The sequence below is a fragment of the Battus philenor genome, unplaced genomic scaffold (assembly GCF_028537555.1).
Source record: "Battus philenor isolate CCGP_79_NKW_IND1 unplaced genomic scaffold, ilBatPhil1.0.hap1 SCAF_26, whole genome shotgun sequence".
Taxonomy (NCBI): domain Eukaryota; kingdom Metazoa; phylum Arthropoda; class Insecta; order Lepidoptera; family Papilionidae; genus Battus; species Battus philenor.
Genome location: NW_027181689.1, coordinates 4818377 through 4835727, shown reverse-complemented (window position 1 = coordinate 4835727; position 17351 = coordinate 4818377). Strand labels below are relative to the sequence as shown.

The 17351-nt window shown below is 32.1% G+C and overlaps 2 protein-coding genes across 2 annotated transcripts in view; both read right to left on the bottom strand.

Annotated features, from left to right (window-relative positions):
• Positions 1-1608: 1608 nt before the first annotated feature.
• LOC137925194 (uncharacterized) lies at positions 1609-8204 on the bottom strand. The gene is made up of 5 exons (XM_068768597.1): positions 8163-8204; positions 7829-7933; positions 5375-6889; positions 3564-4325; positions 1609-2732 (listed from the first exon to the last, which is right to left on the bottom strand). Exons 2-5 carry the CDS (start codon positions 7893-7895, stop codon positions 1708-1710), a joined length of 3369 nt encoding a protein of 1122 aa, XP_068624698.1. The 5' UTR covers positions 7896-7933; positions 8163-8204; the 3' UTR covers positions 1609-1707.
• A 5805-nt stretch (positions 8205-14009) lies between these two features.
• Positions 14010-17351, bottom strand: part of Nep3 (Neprilysin 3) — a 40317-nt gene continuing 36975 nt past the window's right edge. The window contains exons 12-14 of the mRNA XM_068768612.1: positions 15448-15578; positions 14721-14860; positions 14010-14364 (exon numbers count right to left, since the gene is read on the bottom strand). Coding sequence (XP_068624713.1) covers positions 14188-14364; positions 14721-14860; positions 15448-15578 — 448 coding nt within the window. The 3' untranslated portion in view covers positions 14010-14187. The remainder of the gene's footprint in view (positions 14365-14720; positions 14861-15447; positions 15579-17351) is intronic.

Sequence of the window (17351 nt, the reverse complement as noted above, 5' to 3'; positions counted from 1 at the left end):
GTACAAAAAGAAGGAAAAACCGAAAACGTGAAGGAAGAAAGGAGAATGTAGAATAAAAATGAAGACCTTGAAAACTCCAGAATAAATGTTTAAATAAGAAATTAAATAGGAAAATGTTACACGTAGAAAATCTAAAAAAAAAATATTACGAAGTCACACAAGTTTCTTGATAAATTTTAATGCTGCAGACAACCTTATGTTGTGCTCACTTAAACGACGGATATATATATATATATATAGGTTCAAAAATTTTCTATGCTATTTTGTTTCGATAGATAACCTACCTATATACAGGATGATTTGATACAGGTGTAAAAGGTTTAAATGGATGAATATATAGCTCATTTGACTGTTCATGTAAATTTAAGGTAATTTGCTATCAATATCCTGTATTGTTACAACCAATTATTTACTACTTTGTATAGAATCTTTTGTAGATAGAAGAATCCAGGACTTCGCGAACCCTGTCTTATTCGGAGCTGTAAAGGCTGACGGCACCGACCATAACCAAAGATCAATCATCAACAAAATAAAATACAAGAAGAATACAAAAAACCATTTAAGTCTAATTTTTTAATTGATGAAGGAATGAAAAAAACGAAAATAATAGCACCAGAAGGAGCTTCATCTCTGCAAACTAACCAGGGACTTAAAATTATTACTAAAACAGAATAGTTAAACTCGTGAATACAGAATAGTTAAACTCGTGAATTTACTAGCTACTCATAATTATTTAAATCCATGTAATTGTTTAATTGATTGACTTTTTATTACTAACTATAATTGATATGGTCGTATCTTTATCATTTGCTGTTCTGTTTTTTTTAAACCGATAAACGCCCACTCTAAGGTATAGGCGCTCAAAGATTGCACGTTGACCGGTTTACAGCTACGCGCAAACGACGACTTCGCGCGACATTTACTATATCGTCAGTCAACCTAGTGATGGGCATACCCACGCCAAGTTTACCGGCCGTGGTCGCCACTTGAGAAACTTTCGACTCTAACAGCAATGTGTCCCGCTCACTACCACTTCAGACGAACAATTCTTTGAGCTACGTCGGCATGTCTCTCGCATCTCTTCATTTGATCATGGCAAAACTCCGAGCATAGCTCTCTGGGCGACACTGTAACCATTTGCTTTTACGTTATATTTGCATTGTTTCTTCCAAATAGTTAATTTGTAGCCATCCTAATGAATTTAAAATTGGATATTATAAATTGACAGAAATATTTGTACACCCTGGTAGTAAAAGATATCGCGCTATCAGTGTGATTTGTCATTTAAAAACTGTGTCTGCTTCAATAAATTATTTTTAAAAGATGTATATAACTAAGGTAAGACAGCATTAAACGTATATATACAGACATTCTTTATGATCCATCCAAATGACCCACCAGTCGATACCCAACTCTCAAATAATTTTATTTGTAGGTAAGAAGTAGGATAATAGTAATTCATTTAGGAAAAATAGACAAATCAAAAATAGTCAATGCAAATAGATGTTCACAATAAATTTACAAATATATTCATTTATTGTTAAACACTGCCAATTGCATTCTGCCAATAAAGTTAAATAAGGTACAAAAGAAGAAATGCGACCAAATTCTAATTTTATATATTTCATCATAATGTAAATAAAATACATGATATTATTGACATTATTAAAACACTACACAAAGCACTTTCCCAAATAATTTTTAATTTTAAACAACATTAGCCGGTTTCTTTCCAGTTCCGTAGATTTTCTGGCAAAGGCTGAAGAATCTCCAATCGGTTAATTCTTCAGGTGCCTCTCTCACCATATTCCTGTACTGAGTTCTGACCTCAGACATTTTCTTTGAACAGATCAAAGGACTCTTCTTTAAGATTTCCGTTGCTTCCATCCAAAGATAGCTTCGCACATATTTGGGATTCTTGAACTTGTCCAAATGTGTCAAGTACCATGACAACAACTGTTCTGTTTCATCATCTGTCCAGAATTCTTCCAAGCTACCTTCGTTAACTACAGGCTTAACATCAGTTATAAAAATGTCTCTTAAAAGCACTTCCTTTGCTATAATTTCTTGTAACATTGCTGTGAAAGGAGTTTCGCTTGCTTCAGTATTGTATGTCTTCTTTAAATAATTAATTTTATTGAACACTTTAGAGACGGGTTCGTTAATGAAATTTGCTAACTCCATCCAAACATATTTCTTTTCAAATTTAGGACTTAAAAACTCTTCAAGATTGTCATAGTAATATTGCAATGCTTGTTCTACCTTTTCATCAGACATGGAGACATCTTTGTATGATTTCTTTTCTTGTAAATTTCTGCCTTGTCCAATTTTAGCAAATTTTGGTTTAAGTTGCAATATCTTTTTTATTAGTTTATAGTATGGTGAAGTTGTTTTGTATTCTTCATTGGATGCAGAGATTCTGTGTTGATTTTTTAGTTTGATTAAAACTCTTCTGCATGAAAACGGTGATTTCATTAACTTTGATGATATTTCCTTCCACATGTCCCTAGAATCTATGTCCTTGCCTTTATGAGATCTAAGATATTTTAAGTATATTGCCAACAACCGTTTCTTGGTTCTCTTGTTCCATTTACTGCTTTGCGGTTTTGATTGGACAACCTCTTCGATTACTTGTTCGTCGCCAACATTATCTTGTATCATCACCTGACTATCTAAGTTCTCTGATAGCTCTTGATCTTCTGGTATAACTATGATATATTGGAAGTCATCATCTGTAATGATATGTAATGTTAATATGCAGTATAATGAAACAATGATTACAGGTGTAAAAATGTGTTATAAATAAATGTATAGCTCATTTAATGACATTTAATTTATGGCATAAATTAATGGTTTCAGAAATAACAAATGACGTCATTATAATATAGTAAGAAAAAGCGCTAAAAAGCGTAAGAAAATATAATATAGGTTCCTGCATATAAAAATATCTGTTCTGTATGAGGAGGCGTACCAATGCAACAGTTACTGTGATGCCATTTAGCATCTCAGATAATGAAATTATTGGAATCATAAGAATTACTATCTTATGTATTAAGGTAAGCCATGTCAAAATAACACTGTTTTATGTAGAACTTAAGAGATAGCTCAGAAATTATAGAGGCGCCGTCTTAAACACAACAACACTAGATTTTTTTCTGATATAGAAATGTAAACCTTAATACCACATACTCGTAATTAATAAAAAAACATCAAATTTTACGAGAATTTCTTTAAAAAAAGTGCATCCTAATAAGATACCTTTTGAAATTTAAGTAAGCATGTATTGCAATACAAAATTACTAGTTTAAACAGGGCGTAGAGCATTAACAGGTAACAGATATTTCTTCGCCAGATTATTGGAACACCCTATATAATTCATCAACTATTAACAATGCATTATTATAACTCCTATTATAATATGGTTGTATACATATCAAAATTAAATATTAGTTTATTTCGTTAAAGCTTAACAACTGAATCCTAACAAACCAAATATCTAGACCTAATATCTGGACTAACCTGTACTAGATTTTTGAGATACTATAACAACATAAATAAATTACCTTCAGGCATTTCAGTTTTAATCCCATCAACATCGATTCTCTCGCTAATATCACCCATTTCAACATTCTCGTCAAAATTATTTGCTTGTTCAGACTCCCTTGTATTAAAGATGTCGTCCATCATGTTGAAATATTTCCAAGACACTTTAACCTCTGGATTCCTTGCTTTCATCGTCTTTAACTTCCTATATGATTTGCGTAGTTCTAGAAACTTCTCGCTGCACGCTCTCTCGGTTTTTCCAATCACATGTGTCAAGTCAGACCATTTGCTCAAGTCTTCTATGCTGTTATGAAGAACATCGTAGTTATTTGCGAAATAGTTAATTAATTGCTTTATTTCCCTGGCCACCCAATCTTCAGCGTCGTCAGAGTCCATTTTACCGTTTTTTAATTTTGACTTTATCGCTCTGTAACCGAATACTTTTTTGCAAAGAGCATAGTAAGGCCAGAGTATTGGCATATCAGGTTTGTTTATTTCCCTCTGGACGTAGCCCATGTACACTTGTTTTAAATTTCTAAATCTATGAGCACACTGATATGCGGTTATCCCCAATTGCTTTGCCAATATTTCCCAAAGAGAAAGCTTCTTTCGCAATGAACAAGCAAATTTATCTTTATTTTTCTGGTAGTAATCAAGTATTTTAAACGCCTTGGAATCACCAGCACGCCGCTTGGACCGCTTCATAAAACCTCTTTCATCAAAGCTTTCTTCATCTTCGGAATATGTTTCGTTAACCTCTTCTTTTATATTTATTTTTCTTACTGTAAATATAGGTTTGTATTGAGTATTCAATAAAAAAATAACTGCTACATATAATTGAGATTAACATCTGGTAACTTTGTTGAAATACACTTTACATTTAATAAAATTTAGTTTAAAATTACTGTTGCTATGAATACAGAAAGATTAGTTAAAACCTTTAAACAGGTGAATATGTATCTCGTTTAATGTCAATTAATATATGGTGCATGTTATCAAAAATCAATATTTTCGATAAATAATAACATATGTAATGTTAATTAAATTTAATACTGTTTGTAGTACATGTCAGCAATTATATACATAGACGCATAGTAGTAAAGATTACAATGTGCACTCTTATCACAAAAGGCAAGTCCTTCCAGACAACTATAGTAATGTTAATATAGTAAGAAAAAACATTTTTAATACTTGAATTACTACATAATATATTTAATTATTGTTTAATATCTATTTCTGTAGACCTTGTACAGCCAGAAGATATTGGCCTGATGTATTCCAATAGTTAAAATTAATTAATGTAACATACTACAAATAAAAAGCTTTAAAGGTTTATGCTCACAAAGAGTTATACATTCACTGCTAGCTACACATTGTCATATGAACATTTATTTTGCATTCAGAAAGCGTATGTAGAAATGGCTTGGCAATGTGATTTGCGGCAGAGACATCACGCTAGACTTTCATGTTAATACCTGAAGACCATGAAGAGAAAGTGTGGCAGGATTTTCAAGCAGTGGTTTGATGTCATAATAAAGATGGCCCGTGAGAACCTGGGCCAGAACAGCAGGGGCCATAAAACATGGCATCAGTTGGAGATGGCCTTGTTCAGTATGTAGCACATAGACGAGGTTGAAATTGACCGATATTTGTTTTATTTTTTATCAAAAAAATTTGAGGCAGCTTTAAAACAATATTTTAGAAAATTCTAATATACTTTTAGTTATTCATTGTAACATGAAAAACATTTAGTTAAAACTCAAGTGTAACTTTTATGAAAAAAACACACCTGATACTTTTTTAAGGCATGTACAAATTTTAAAATACTTACTTGCAACTTTTTCTGGAAGATCTTTCTTTTTAGCTTTAATTTTTTCATATCCCTCCAGCAAATTTGCATCCATACCATAGTCAAAAATTCTATCAAAGATGTCTATGTATTTCCAGTTTATTTGCATATCGGGATTTTCCTTTTTCTCCTCTAAAATAAACTTGTAAAGTGCTGTTAATTCTTGCCATTGCATTTTGCAACTGTGAATGTTTTTCTTTAATTTCTTTGACACTATATTCCAACAAACGTAGTAGCATACATTATCTTTAAACATTTCCATATTTTCATAAAAAAACTGTACAAGTTCATCTACTTCATCTTTACTCCAAGTTTCAAACTGATCACCTTTTTTTGGAGTTTTAGCTATTTCTTTTTCAGTTTCACGAGCTATTATGTTGTCAAGTATTATTGCTACTGGTATTCTGTTACCTAAGTCATATCCTCCTTCCATTAAAGTTTCAAAATGTTCACTCTTCATTTCTCTGTATTTCTGTTTGCAATACTCTGGTTTTTTATCTAACAACCTCCCAATCTCATGCCATAAGAAATTGTTTGGTATTGTCTGGTCTTGAAATTCATGAAAACAATCAAAATAGTATTTTACCAATACTGTTCTCTCAGTTTCATTAAAGGAGTCATCATCTTGTGGAACACCACTGTTTACATTAAATTCAGGCCTTTTAGAATACTTTCTTTGAAATTCCTCATCACCTTCAAATATCTTATCAAATAATTTCATGTAAGGCCAATTAATTTTATCTGGTCCACTTTCATATCGCTTGTACACCATTCTTATATAATGTTGCTTGAAGTTCAGAAAGCGTTTATGCCAATAGTCAGCATCTTCTTCACCGACTTCCAAAGCAATTGTGTCCCATATACCTCGGAATGAATTATATTTCCGATAACTCTCCTTATATTTTAAAAACAAGTTTAGCATGAGCTCAACTTTTTCATCACTTGAAGTGCGTACATTTTTGTCCTTTTTTGTCACCAATATACCATCTTCATTAGGTTTATAAGTATATGATTTGTTTACTACTTCCTCCTCTCTCTTAATTTCATTCATTAACACCTTAACATCATAATCATCATGAAATGCCTGATTACATAAATCATAATAAGGCCACTCCACTATTGTTCCATTCTGGTATTTTGTACGTACTTCTACATATTGTTTCTTAAGATTATTAAATTCTAGTTCACAAAGTGTTGCATTCTTGTCAAAGAGCATTGTTTTACATGCAACTGCCCACAAATGTTTCTTCATTCCATCATTGTTCTGAAAACTTTCTTTATTGTCTATATAAAACACAAGTAACTTTTCCACATCTTCATCTTTCCATTCTTCATTTATTTCATTAGTAGTGTGCACATTTTGTAAGGAAGCATAATCCTCTGTTTCACTGCCATCAACATTTGTGAGCTCAAAATTATTTTCATCTAACTCTTGTATCTCTCCCTGTTGTATATTTTCTAGCCTTGCAAGTTCCGTCGTCTCATGATTTGAATTTTCTGTAACAAATTAATATCAAAGTTCTCTAATCAATACAAGTTTTTACACAAAATAAAAATGCCTTTTTTCACTAACGACAAAAAGTCAATTTTGGCAATCCTATAGTCCTATGTAATCTAAAAATAAAATAATCACTTCACCAACTATCAACACCTTTTTACACAATCCTAGAAATAATTACTAAAATATTAACTCCTGTCATGGGAAAAAAAGAAAATTGTTTTGATTAAAAATCAATTTTTTCTATAAAGATTATACAGTATTGGAACTGAACCACAGTAACAAATTTGCATATTTGAATCTATTCTCCACATTTTTAAGTCATTTGGGAATATGACAAATGTAGCTAAAACGCGTCAACCAAAATCAGCTAATATTGAAAGGAGTCTATGAGAAAAAAGTTTAAAACAAAAAAAAAACCTAGATCATTAGAGAACTTACTATACAGAATCAATATTGTAAGGCTGAAAGCCACTGTATTGCTAAAACATTTATCTAAATTGGAAACATGGGCCATCAATTAAGCAATTTTGACAATCTGTTCATATTCTACAAGTATTTATTATTAAAATAACATGTTTAAGTATATTATTAACAACAATTTTTTCTCTCTTAGTTTATTATATACTCTTTTTGGATTCTTATCCAATCTCTACTAAAATTAATGATGATATTGATTATGAGCAGTTATGTTGAACTTAAATAGTTTATTAACTTGAAACATCATTTCAAACTTCATTTCATGCCTCATCTTATAGCAGCATAGATTCAAATATTTCTTTTTACTAAAGAATAAAGTAATTAAATAAATGGCTTGTGATGCACAAGCAACTTGTGAATTGATCATTCTCATTGAAATATTACTAGAGAACATAAGTTTTAACACAATATTTTTAATGTGGCTGCTCTTTGGACAGAAATAAAAGTAGGTTACTCACCATTGACGAAGTACAATAATATATCGCCATTTGGTTGAATTTCAGTTTTCCAAACTATTTGCTCCATTTCACACCACGACCACTATGTTTCTCTTATTCATTTCACTGAATAAAAAAATAGCGTTTCATTATAACTTCTAAAGGTTTAGGATCGCATTTGTCTAAATCAAAAAATTCAGGTGAAATATTTAATGGACTACTTTTGCGTGACATTTCAATCATACAACACAAATTCTCTAAATTTAAATTCTAAAAAATGTGTTTGTAAATCAAATTCCCCGGCAATTTGTTTTGATATTTTGACATGAGTACTAAATACGATCAGAAATCTTACCTGCACGAGTTCAACTCAATAAGTGCAGCAATGCGTTTGACACATGTCCGCCATTTTTGATAAAGAAATATACCAAATCTGTTGAATAATTCGCTAAGTAAAAGATTTTTATTTTATTAAAAAACTATTTTATGTAATGAGTGATAAATTAAAATTATCTGAATATAGTCACTTACTTTAAAATATTGTTGGTACATTTTTTTGGTATGGCTATGTTAGACAAATAATAAAGCAGTGTACATCATAATTCTATCGATAGCAGCGTAGTGGAAACAAATATTTACAAAATGGCAATTGTAAAGGAGGGCACGCTAACCAAAAAGCAATGGCCATTTTGAAAATTCTGAACCGGTTACCATGATTTTCGCTATTCAATCGTTTACCTTAAATAAAGAAAATATACTTTACAACTTTAGCAAACTGCCACCCATAGGACATCAACATTGTAAAACAAACGCAAGATTTGTAAACATTTTGTAAGACATTTTTCTTTATATATTGCAAATTCAAAATCAAAATATTTTTATTCAAGTAAAACTGGCAATTAAACCATGTCGCTCATCTCCATCCAAAGGTTATCTGTCTCGAGCATCTTGTACCATATGAATCGTTCCTTTTTTCTGTAGTGCATCAGGACTATAAATTTATTATAATATTATTTCCGTAGGTATATATGTAAATACCCATACAACTTTAACAAATTTGACAAGCATTTCGTAACGGCGTTACGAACGTAACGGCGATCCGCATGGAACAGTCATTCGGTTTTACTCTACATAGTAGTCTTTCAGTTCTATAAGAATAGAAATCCTCTTGTTACTCAAACGTTCTCTATACCTAAGCTAGGATTAAGTTCATAGTGATTTTGTATGCGGTGAAGGTAAGAGCAAGAGGTATAATAGCGATTTGGGCTAGTCAAATTCGAACATCCGCTCATTTATAAAATATGCTTCCAAAGCAGCGTCAATACGATCATTTCAAGTTGGTTAGTAGGGAGTAAAAGGGTAAATACGTCTGTTCGGTAAAAGTCAATGCATTGCAAGGTGACCTCGTTAAGTCTGCTACACAGGTCGTCAGCCACAAGCGCCGTACCCGGCCCCTCTGCCTACAACCTGATGAACTCGGTTTTTTTTTTTATCGCTTGTTGAAAAGCAATAATGTGGTCGTATATATAGCACTCTGACTCAGTGAATATCTGTTCACTCTGACCTTATAGAAACCTGGGTTTTATTTCTCAAGAAATAATGAAGCTGTAAGTAATGTCTCTAAAATGAAGGTTTGAGGAAAATTTAAAATACTATCACCTTTTAACTTATCATATGTGCCTTATCTTTGAACAATCATTAAATACTGAAATTAATGACTGAAAATAACCTGCGTAGTACTTAAAATATTCTCTTTCTCTTTTTGGTTTCCTGTTATAATACCATCTTCTTATTGTCATTCAAGGATAATGGTTCCCAGAATGGTCTAGTATCCTCAGGAGCCAAAGACGGTCTACGTTGGCGTGGTAAAAAAGGTGAAGGTTCACAATTCGTAAGTAGTGAAGAACTAAAATATTATGTTGACTTCATCTATTAACGTACCAACCAATCAATTCTCATCTTTTTTCGAAAACTATTGATTCGTGTTTTTTCAATTCAGCCGCGACGCAAGTTTTAATGGTTTTACCTAATCTTCATATTTTTTGATGAGTTTTGGGGATAGGATAGAAATGTAGTAGTAGTAAGTCCACCGGAGCTTCATATATCATGAAAGTGGTTTATGAAAAAAAAAAAACGACCAGAAACGTATTTTCTAGGAGATTTAAGGAATAAGGTATTGGACTCTGTAAAATAGGAAAGGTTTTTAAAACAAGATAAAAATGAAATTATATTTTTATTAAATAAAAATCCAATTATTTTGAAACACAATTTACTTACATATAAACTTAAATCACATCACACAATACAAATCAGTCAAAAAATGAATCAAAACAATATGAGATACATTTGGTCAGTACAGATATAAATGACATAGGTAAGGAACTGCATTAAAATATGTACTCACATAATAAAAAAAAACATGAAATATAATTATTTAATGTAAACATTATTTCATACAGACATCGCGAGTACAATACTTGACTAGTCATCTACTTTGATATAAATATATTTAAAATTCTATTTTGTTACATTATTAACTATTATATGGTAATACTGAATAATTCTATACGTCACAATTCATTAAACAATAGCACAAAATACAAGTAGTAAACGATTGATGAATTATAAGAGTAAACAATGAGATTAATATTTATTATTTAATGATACTTTTACATCTCAACGATAAATTCACGTTTTTACTGAACTTTTATACTTATATACCTAAGCACGTAATATTACAGATTGAATTTCTTTTAATTCAAGTCAAAATTGATTGAAAAAACGTTTAACAAACATGTATAAAAGCATGACGTAACATTTGATTACGCGAAGAATCAAGTCTATTGTCACTTTGATGTCAAAATTTTAATAGCATTTCATTTCTGTTTTTTTTTTTGTTAATATATGATATCATTGTCTAATGCATCTACAGCATTTTCTTTTTGGCACGTTTTAAATAACAATGTCATAGAATATAATTTCGTGAATTTTGAAAGAATTGCATATTAAAAGGGACTATTAATCTGTTATTTACGTGGAACAATTTCTATTATCTACAATTTCGCTTTTAAATATATTTTTTCAGATGCCCTTTTCAATTGTTTAATTTAAAACTTACAATATAATATTTCAAATAAGATCTAAATTTATATTAATTCGCATGTTTTGAAATTTGTCATTTATGTCATATATAGGTTTCCGCGCAGTTGAGATTTCGACAACGGCATTGATATAATGCTCGTTTTTTATCTCTGAATGACTCTGATAATTCAACAATGTTAATTAATATGTAAATAAGAAAATAATAAACATGTAGGCTTCAAAAACTTTCAATAAAAATGTAAAAATAAATAGTATAACATTGAATAATATAAATGATATTTCTTGTTTATGGCATAGTATAGTGCTGAGGATTGAATATAAATTACAAAGAGATTCTTAAAAAGGACATATTTGTGACAAGACAAAGAATTATTGTCTGCACTCGGAACATTTAACACTATTTATTTACATTAACTACTTTGATCTTATTGGTAAAGAATTGATCAAATATTTGTTAAAAGAGGTTATATGGACACGTAAGTATTTGAATAGTTTTATCGGAACTCATTAATATATTTTACAATGAAAGCATAAATAATATTTGTAATTAAAAGACAATACTTGTGAAAGAAATTTGTATATCCTTAAAATACTAATCATACATAGAGATTACTTCAGTAGCAAATTATTTTACTCTGTTAGTTGAGGTAAATAGAGGGCGCTGTGTATTCTATAGAAAACTAATTGTATGTCAGCATTACTGTTTTGATTTCAGAAGGCCATAGTTATTGAAAGGCATGTACTATTAGTGTATGTGGGATAATGCACATCATATTATAATGCAAGACTGTGAGATACAACGTTAAATATTAGGTTCGTCTTTAAGTATTTTTCGTTTAGTTTTGGAATAAAATTTAGCGAGAAATTAAGCTTAAACAAGCGTTTTTCGATTGAACGCCGTAAAATATGAAAATAGCTCTAATAAGATTATCCTTTATATAAAACATTTAATATAGCAATATCACACAAACATCTACCCAGCTATATAGCTCACTATATAATAAACACTTTATTCGTAAATATATTTTAAAAAGTTTTAGTTCACTTATGAGATAATACAAAATCAAAATTTGAGAACTAATAAATGTTTTTACAAATTATACTATTTAAAAGATTTACACTTTTAAATATGAATGCATATGTAAATAAAATTGCCTTGTAACAAATAATTCGTGCTTGGACATAATGCCAAAAGACATTTGTCCGGCTGACAATTGTTCGACGGGTAACAAATTAAAGGCTTTTAAAATTTGTATGAGTTAGTTTAGATTGGGTTTGATTAGAACTGCTGAAGAAGGATGCGGAGACGGAGAGAGTAAGAGCATCAAAGCATACGCTGCAAGAGACCTGGACTTCCATAACAACGCCATGGCGATGGATTCGGTGTGATACACTATTCTTATGTTCTGCTCTTACATTGGTGCGCGAGCTAATTTTGCTCTCTTTATGATCGCGGATAGGGAGCGTCTGTTCTATGCTAAGAAGTTGTGGCACTAAGCCAAGGTCATGTAAACTACGGTAGTATGCAATGTAGTTTTGACTAAAGGCGAAGACAGTGGAGTTTTAGCCGATAGGCGTTCGCTATTACCTTTTCGTTGCCCCCACAATAGAAGATTATCTCATAGAGGATTTCCTTATGAGATTAAAAAGGGCTGTTTTTATACATATACATATTTATAAAATATTGTAGTTAAAGGTGCAATGTTGGAAAAAGTAAAATATACAATTCAAGTAAAAAAAACTCGACGACTCAAAGGCTCACGTAAATGCATACTTGAATAAAATATTTTAAATTTGAATTAGAATTTGACAATAGTCAGAATTTCACTGAGTATAGTTAAAATTTTTGTGTACTTACTATATATTTCTGAAAATTTAGGTAATTTTCTTTCTTAATATATACATGTATGTTAAAATTAAATAATACTAAAAATATGGCATTTCATAATTAGCGGTGTCGCAGTTTTATATATGGTAACATTATTCAAAATTAAGTACAATTGTGACAGCTTATTGTTTTCCCTAGTAAAAAGTTAATAAATTTGTTTTTAATTTGGTGTTTTATTTAAATAATATTAAATATTGAAGAACATTTCTGTGTTCGTAATTCTAGTACAGTGTGATATCATTTTATAAAAGTTTTGGTGGTCGTAGAATAAACAGAAAAAATATTTTTATATATATAGAAGTTACCAGCATACAATAATTCGTATCTAAATGACCGAAAATCTACAAAAAAATATTGTTTTGTCAAATGGAAGTATTAATATTACATATCAAATTTATTTTCCATAAATCATTTTAATACACAGTGTTTACATATTTAAAATCTCTACATTGTATTTTACTAATATGATAAAATATAAATCTTTTAGCTGCACTAAAATTAATAATACCCGTTTTTATTACCGTTAAATTAGAATGAATATAGAAAATATAAATAAGTTGATTTATTTTGTTGTTCGTCCAAAACACTAACGAAATAAATAAATAAAATAATTTTAAGCTATTCCCTTATGTTATGTTAAAGACAACGAAGAATAATTTATGTATATATAAGGGATATTCGTATGCATATATAATGGTAAAGTGGTTGGTTTAATAGTTACCCAATGTAGTCCTTTCTTAATTTTTTTAACTAAAATAAACATAACATGTATATGCATTTGATTGGTGGATCTCAACTAACAAAAATAGCCTTTAAGATTTAAAATTTCAATGTTTAATGTGTTTTATAGATAGCTAATAAACAATACGATATATAATTATTAATGACAGGTCACTCAGAGAGCAATGCTATCCTAGCAATTTACCGCGAACTTCAATCAGAAATTCGAAGATCTACAAAAGGACCCAAGTCACCAACGTAGTTCTGAGAATTGCTCGGCTGAAGAAGAAATGAGGCGAGCATATCGCACATAAAACCGATGACCATTGGGGCTAAAAGATTCTCGTGTAACAAGCACGAGCAGGTAGACGCGTAGTGGGGAGCTCCTTCATTAGGTGGACCAACAATATAGTCAAAGTTGATTGACGGTACCGCAAGATCGAGCCTTTTTTTAGGTCTATGCCTTGCAATAGGCGTATATAAGCCGACATGATTATGATAAATAGATAGCTATATAAAACTTTTGTAAAATATTAATTTTATACTATTTAATTCATTTATTACATTAGTGTTTATATAATCTACATTTAATATAAATATGGAACGCGCTAATACATCGCGGCGTGGGCAAAGCTCATTAGCGATATTTATACCAAAATATTTATCCGGTTTACCATACCTCGCATTTATGCTCCGGATTCATATTCGAGCCGATAGGACAGTTGAATTCCTGGGAGAATTCTTTCAAATTAGATATGGGACCGATAACTCTGTACTTTGCGACGGTGTGATCGTCCTTCTCTATTTGTATTTTGGTTGATTCTTTGGTCATCGCTGAACACCATACCTGAAAATATATAAATTATAAATTAGTGCAAAGCCTTTAAAACTACTTGAAAAGTACCGACAAGGACTCGTCTAGAGTCGGCAAGAGGCTCCTTCATCATTTTAATTATTTTAGTAGTAAGACATCCATAGCTGAAAATAGGTTGCCCCTTCGTATGTGGTCTGCATCCAGTAGTACCTTATGCACCACTGTTTTGATGCAGATATATAACTTTCACAATTTATTTAAATCGCTTCATGGACATTACATAAAGATATTACAATTAATTAGATGGATATAGTTTCGAAATTAAAACTTTTCTTGCTACCAAAGAATGTTATTTTGTATCGAAAATATTTTAATAAAATATCGATTACCTGGGCGAAAGATATAAAGAATAGTTGTCTATGGTTGTACTTCAGGCCAGGTAGAGTGTAATTGATTTTAGCTGTTTTACTGTAATCTACGTAAGCGTGGAACGATGCCTTCAATCCGCCGTTGTCTGCTATATTTTCTCCTGTATTAATAAGAGAATTAAAATATAGTTTACATACATAAAATGTATAGTTGATCAGTGGTCGCAGCAAGTCGAGCCTTTTTGGTACATGAACAATTAATAATAATCAAAATGCAGAACTTTCGGCTTTCTAGGACACTCCTGGACTGAAAAGATTAACGCGTACAAATCGAGATCTTAAGTTCTTTAGTGCTTAGTTCATCTATGGAGCCTTAAATCAAAGTATTGGAAGTAACAATTTGACATATCACAATTCAGGGAATCAGGTTGTTTGGTTACTAAATAAATGATTATGATTTAAGCCCTCGAGACTCTACAAAACCCAATGCGATGTAATTGTTTGTGACTTACCGTCGCAAAAAAAACTATAGCTAATAAACATATTAAATTAAAAACGATGGGAAAGCAATGGAGAGAGCAATGTTAGGTGTTTCGCTGCAAGATCGAATCAGAAATAAAGACATCTATAAAGCCAGTCCACCGACGTAGCTCGATTCCCAGCTTTCGTTCACTACAGACGATCAATTAATCGAGCTACGTCATTGACTTCGTACATAATCAAAAATATGTATTATATGAATATTTACCCAAAGTCTGTTTTCCATTTAGACTCAGTCCGTCCATGGTGTAATTGGTATACTGACGCTGTATGCACTGGGCGCGAGATTTGAAACGACCGATGGTTTCGTTATTCCACCACTGGTTAAGGTTGCCAAACCTGAAAAAGACGTTGAAATAACAGGTTGTCAAATATCTCCCTTCCGCTTTTTTGCTCTTTATTCAATGCTTTATAAAAAATGTTACAGTGATCGGATTTAGTTCAAATATGCGCCGTTTTGTTCGATAATCTGTTTCCATCTAGACGGCAACTTCATAATACCTCCCTCGTAGAAGCCCCCCTGCTTATTTGCGAAGAACTCGGACAGCCACTTTTCACAAACCTCTTTTGAGTTCAACTTTACACCACCAAGGGCGTTCGCCATGGACAGGAACAGGTGGTAATCACTTGGGGCTATGTCCGGGCTATATGGTGGATGTGATAAAACCTCCCATCAGAGCTCCCGTAGCTTCTGACGAGTCATCAACGAAGTGTGTGGTCTGGCGTTGTCCTGGTGGAACACTACACCCTTCCTGTTGGCCAATTCTGGACGCTTCTGGTCGATCGCCTGCTTCAAGCGGTCCAGTTGTTCGCAGTAGATGGTAGAATTAAGCGTCTGGCCATATGGGAGCAGCTCATAGTAGATGATTCCCTTCCAATCCCACCAAACACACAGCAAAACCTTCCTGGCCGTCAATCCCAGCTTGGCCACTGTTTGGGACGATTCACCGGCCTTCGACCACGACCGTTTTCGCTTGATATTGTCGTATGTGATCCATTTTTCGTCGCCAGTCACCATCCGCTTCAAGAATGGGTCGAGTTCGTTCCGTTTCAGCAGCATATCGCAGGCGTTGATTCGGTCCAGAAGGTTTTTTTGCGTCAAATAATGCGGCACCCAAACATCAAGCTTTTTTTTGTATCCAGCCTTCTGCAGATGGTTTAAAATGGTTTGGTGACTAACTCCCATCTCCTGGGCGATGTCACGAGATGCCACATGCCGATCTAACTCGATGTAGTCCATGATTTGATCGGTATTTGTCGTCACAGGTTGTCCGCCGGCTGGCTTATCCATGGTGTCGTTTTCGCCGGCTCTGAATCGTCGAAACCATTCCTCCGCAGTTAGAAGTGATAGAGTACCATCCCCCAAAACACCATTAATCTCACGGAACGTTTCTCTAGCGGATTTGCCTTTAACGAAAGAAAACTTTAAAATAGCGCGAATTTCGGCGTTAGTGAACTCCATGTTTACACGTCTATAACTGTTGAACGCAATATCCAAACTAATCATGCATAGCGTCGTTTTGTAGGTTATGTCAAGACCTTTCAAATTATGTATAGTATTGCCAGATACGAGCTCTGTAGCGCTTTGTACATAGCCGCGAAATTCAAAAGACAAAAAGGCGGAAGGGAGATATTTTGACAACCTATTATAATGTTGGATTTATTTCATTTAAATTCGTCCCAACTATTCAAAGTTATAGATGGACTATACTTTAAATTTGAAATAATATTAGTGATATCTTCAAGTGAAATAGGTTTACACCGTTCTATGCAATAAAATTTGCCCCTTATTTCTTTTAGTAGTTGCACAATATGTATAAGAAATGTAAATAGGTAAATATAAGCATACATTGCAAATATTTAACTTGAAATTTAATGCACTGATTTATAATGCTTATATATCTATAGATTATTCTAGAATACAGTGATGACGGATATTGATAGATAAATAAATAGGACCTGCTTGTACCCTGGGACGCAAATATACATATAGTCAATCAATTAACAAGAAGTAAATTCACAGTGAATTTGTATCTGTTGTGGACGTAAGGTCGAGCACTTTAACAGCGAAATCTCCTTATACCTTCCTGAAAGATCGAGGGCCGTCCAGGA